At 35.3% G+C, this 1,498-nt stretch overlaps 1 protein-coding gene across 1 annotated transcript in view; it reads left to right on the forward strand.

Moving 5' to 3' along the window:
* The window catches only part of LOC106874950 (DNA-dependent protein kinase catalytic subunit), a 185,220-nt gene that overhangs the window by 80,057 nt on the left and 103,665 nt on the right, over window positions 1–1,498 (forward strand). Inside the window, exon 38 of the mRNA XM_052968027.1 lies at window positions 499–796. Within this exon, the coding sequence (XP_052823987.1) occupies window positions 499–796 (298 nt within the window). The remainder of the gene's footprint in view (window positions 1–498; window positions 797–1,498) is intronic.

The following is a 1,498-nucleotide window of genomic DNA, read 5'->3' on the forward strand; positions in this document are numbered from 1 at the left end:
CTGGCTTGTGCGGGTGGCACATAAAAGACACCATTTCGAACGTGGCCGTTTTCGTGCGGGTGACACGTAAAAGCACCCACTACACTCTCTGAGTGGTTGGCGTTAGGAAGGGCATCCAGCTGTAGAAACTCTGCCAAATCAGACTGGAGCCTGGTGTTGCCATCCGGTTTCACCAGTCCTCAGTCAAATCGTCCAACCCATGCTAGCATGGAAAGCGGACGTTAAACGATGATGATGATGATGATGATGAAAAACAATTTAAATTATCTAAAATGAAAGTTTTAAACTCTAGACATTAAATTTAATAGAAGTTAGACAAAAATTATGTAAAATTGCTTCTACAGACATTAAATTGCAGCCACAAAGATTTTCAGGTATTGATAGATCTAAAATTCCTGAAAATATTTGCATGGCATAAATACAAAAGCATCTCTCAAACAAGCACATATATTTTATGTTTCAGCCGCATATAACAAAATTTAGTTTTGTATTTTACAGGGATCTTTTGACAGTCCTTCCAATTCCTCTGAAATCTCCAAATACCAATTACTTCAAACTTCAGCAACTGTTGACTGGTTACCATATCTTAAATAAAGTGAAGTTGCTGGGTGATATGGATCTTGAAAGTTTAGCTGCGAAACTGTTGCATAACGTTTCCCAGGTAGGGATTGCAATGCTTCTTTTACTTATGAGTGCTGGCATGATTGCATGGTTAAGAAATTTACTTCATGAGTACAAGGTATCAAAGTTCCATCTGATGCATCTTGAGCCAGTGTCCAGTTCAGTAACCTTAGATTGACCAGTACTTCAAGAATTAGAATTTGCTTCAGGAAACTGTGCAAAATCCCAACATGCACACACACACACATACATAGAGTATACAAGGAGTTTTCATCAACAGACATTAATAGGTATGTATTATGACTGCTCAGATTCGTTTTTACCACTAAAAGTGCAACTGAAAAGTGTGATGTCGAGACTGCCCATCAAAGACAGTTACAAGTGGTTTCTCCTTGAGGAGATTGATATAGATTAAAATGAAAAATGAAAAAGCAAAACATTTGGCATCATTCGAAAACATATGTTTATATTCTTTCATCATCATCATCATCACCTTTATCTAAATTAAATGTTTTTGGATCATGCCAAATGTTTTTGCTTCTTCAATTTTTAAATCTTAATCTCTCTCTATATATATATGTGTGTGTGTGTATATCTATATATATATCTATATAGGTTAAGGAACCTCACCTCTTATATCTCACCTTTCTTCCTCCTTTAACGCTGATGTGATATAATTTCTTGGGAGAGAAATACTTTTGCGGCTGAAGATAGCTTTGTATTGTCAATTATACACTGATATAAAGCTTGAAACACATGTACCGCAGAATCTTTTGTGTTTTTGTTTTTATTTTTTGCATTTACAATTTATATATCTATATATATATCTATATAGGTTAAGGAACCTCACCTCTTATATCTCACCTTTCTTCCTCCT

Source organism: Octopus bimaculoides, chromosome 5 (assembly GCF_001194135.2).
Source record: "Octopus bimaculoides isolate UCB-OBI-ISO-001 chromosome 5, ASM119413v2, whole genome shotgun sequence".
NCBI lineage: Eukaryota > Metazoa > Mollusca > Cephalopoda > Octopoda > Octopodidae > Octopus > Octopus bimaculoides.